The following is a 1976-nucleotide window of genomic DNA, read 5'->3' as shown; positions in this document are numbered from 1 at the left end:
TAATACATAACATATATATAGATGAAACATAAATTAATATTTTTTTTAAATTAATTAAATATAATATTTACTGAAATGGGTAATGTAAGACTACAAGAATAATTATTTTTAACGATAAATTTTTAGGGACAATAATATAATGGTCGCTATTTTTTTAATTTAAGTTATATTTTCGTGGTCATTGTATATTTGCTATTAATATTATATATTATAATGACAATTATTATTATTGCCACTAAAAATATAAAACTACTTCTAGTGAAAAAAATTTAATAGTCATAGTACTATGGCCGATATTATTTTTATTAAAATATTTTATTTTAATAATAGTTCCACTAAGTTCACTCTCACCGAAACAGAGAGAGTGAGGGCCGAAACCCTAAGTTTACTATCACCGTCGTCACTGCCCGTCGCAGCCATAAGTCATCTCCACCTTCTAAATCGGCACCTTCGCCTCCCTGACATCTTCCTCCTCCCCTCTCACTTTCCAATCTCCACAACCTCTACATCGACAAGTGCCTCTCCATTCCCTTTCTCCCCTTTCTCCTCTCTCTCCCGTTCTCGCTAGAAGGCGCTCTCTGTGCATTGCATTGCCGACAACACTTCCTCCGCCCATTTTTCAATCTCCGCAACCTCTACATCGACAAGTGCCTCTCCATTCCCTTTCTCCCATTTCTCCTCTCTCTCTCTCCAGTTCTCGCTAGAAGGTGTTTTCTGTGCATTGCATTGCCGACAACACTTTCTCTGCTGCATCCGATTCACTCTGCTCATCCGATGCCAACTTGGCTGCTCTCGGGGAAGGCCTTCTTAGGCTCGAGCGTTTGAGATTGATCTGGTGCTCTAACATTTCTAACGACGATTTGAAATCCATTGCTTACAAATGCACCTTTTTTAAATAGTTGGATTTGCAGGTAAGTTTTCATCCTGTTTTTCTTCAATTCAATTAAGACTGATTTGATTTTCTATCAATGCAGCTTATAATTTATTGAGAATTTTTTAGGGTTGTTTTGTAGTTAATAAATTTTTTTAGGGTTGTTTTGTAGTTACTAATTTTATAGTTACTCCAAAGTTTACACACTAAAATGTAGACGGCTAATGCCAGTTATCGATAAATGTATTAGTGGTTATTTTTATTGTCATTAAAAGTAAAATAAATGACTGCTAAAAGTAATTTTTCTAGTAGTGTGTACTAAAAAATTATCGTTTTAAATTGATGTTACACATTTGAGTAATGTCAATGTCCTGAAATATGAGTAGTATAAAATTATGATTACGTTTATTTATATTGAATTGAATTAAATCATTAATTTAAATTATATTTATTTAAATTTTAAATTAAAAAAATTGACAACTTTAAAATTTTACAAGCTTAAAAATATTATATTCGAAATGTGTAACATCCATTTAAAATCATAATTTTTCTATATATTACGAATTTCAAAAAGTATTATATTTAGTTAATTTAAATATAAAAAAATCCTAACATAAATAATATACTAACCTTGGAGATAGCACCCAAGACACCGAGTGATACTTTGGCAGCATTAAACAATGGATCATGTGCTTCCAATTTCAAAATCTTGGCATATCCTTCAGATTTGGAAGCAGGAACAATGATGCTGAGCCCCACAACATGATCATGAACAGAACCACCTTTCCCCCACCAAGAACTCCCATGTGCCCCTGTGCTAATAAGTCCTCCAATTGTTACACCTGAATGAAGGAAATAAATAAGAGAAGTTATATCATCATGAAGGATAAAATTCATACACCATGTTGATCCAAATAAGGGAGTGGCAATAAGAGATGTTGACGAGGATCATGAAGGTAACAAATAACTCGAACAGATATAACTATTTTCACTTTTATTTTAATAATATTATTTTTTATTTAACTGCTATATATTATTAATTAAGATCACTAACTATAAATTATGTATGTATTATAAAAACCATAAATGTATTAATTCATTCTTA

The 1976-nt window shown here is 31.5% G+C and overlaps 1 protein-coding gene across 1 annotated transcript in view; it reads right to left on the bottom strand.

The window, feature by feature from the left end:
- Nucleotides 1-1976, bottom strand: part of LOC107605189 (L-gulonolactone oxidase 3-like) — a 5810-nt gene that overhangs the window by 3053 nt on the left and 781 nt on the right. The window contains exon 2 of the mRNA XM_016306973.2: nt 1502-1713. Within this exon, the coding sequence (XP_016162459.1) occupies nt 1502-1713 (212 nt within the window). The remainder of the gene's footprint in view (nt 1-1501; nt 1714-1976) is intronic.

Source organism: Arachis ipaensis, chromosome B06, assembly GCF_000816755.2.
Source record: "Arachis ipaensis cultivar K30076 chromosome B06, Araip1.1, whole genome shotgun sequence".
Classification (NCBI taxonomy): Eukaryota; Viridiplantae; Streptophyta; class Magnoliopsida; order Fabales; family Fabaceae; genus Arachis; species Arachis ipaensis.
This window is presented reverse-complemented; position numbering and strand designations above follow the sequence as displayed.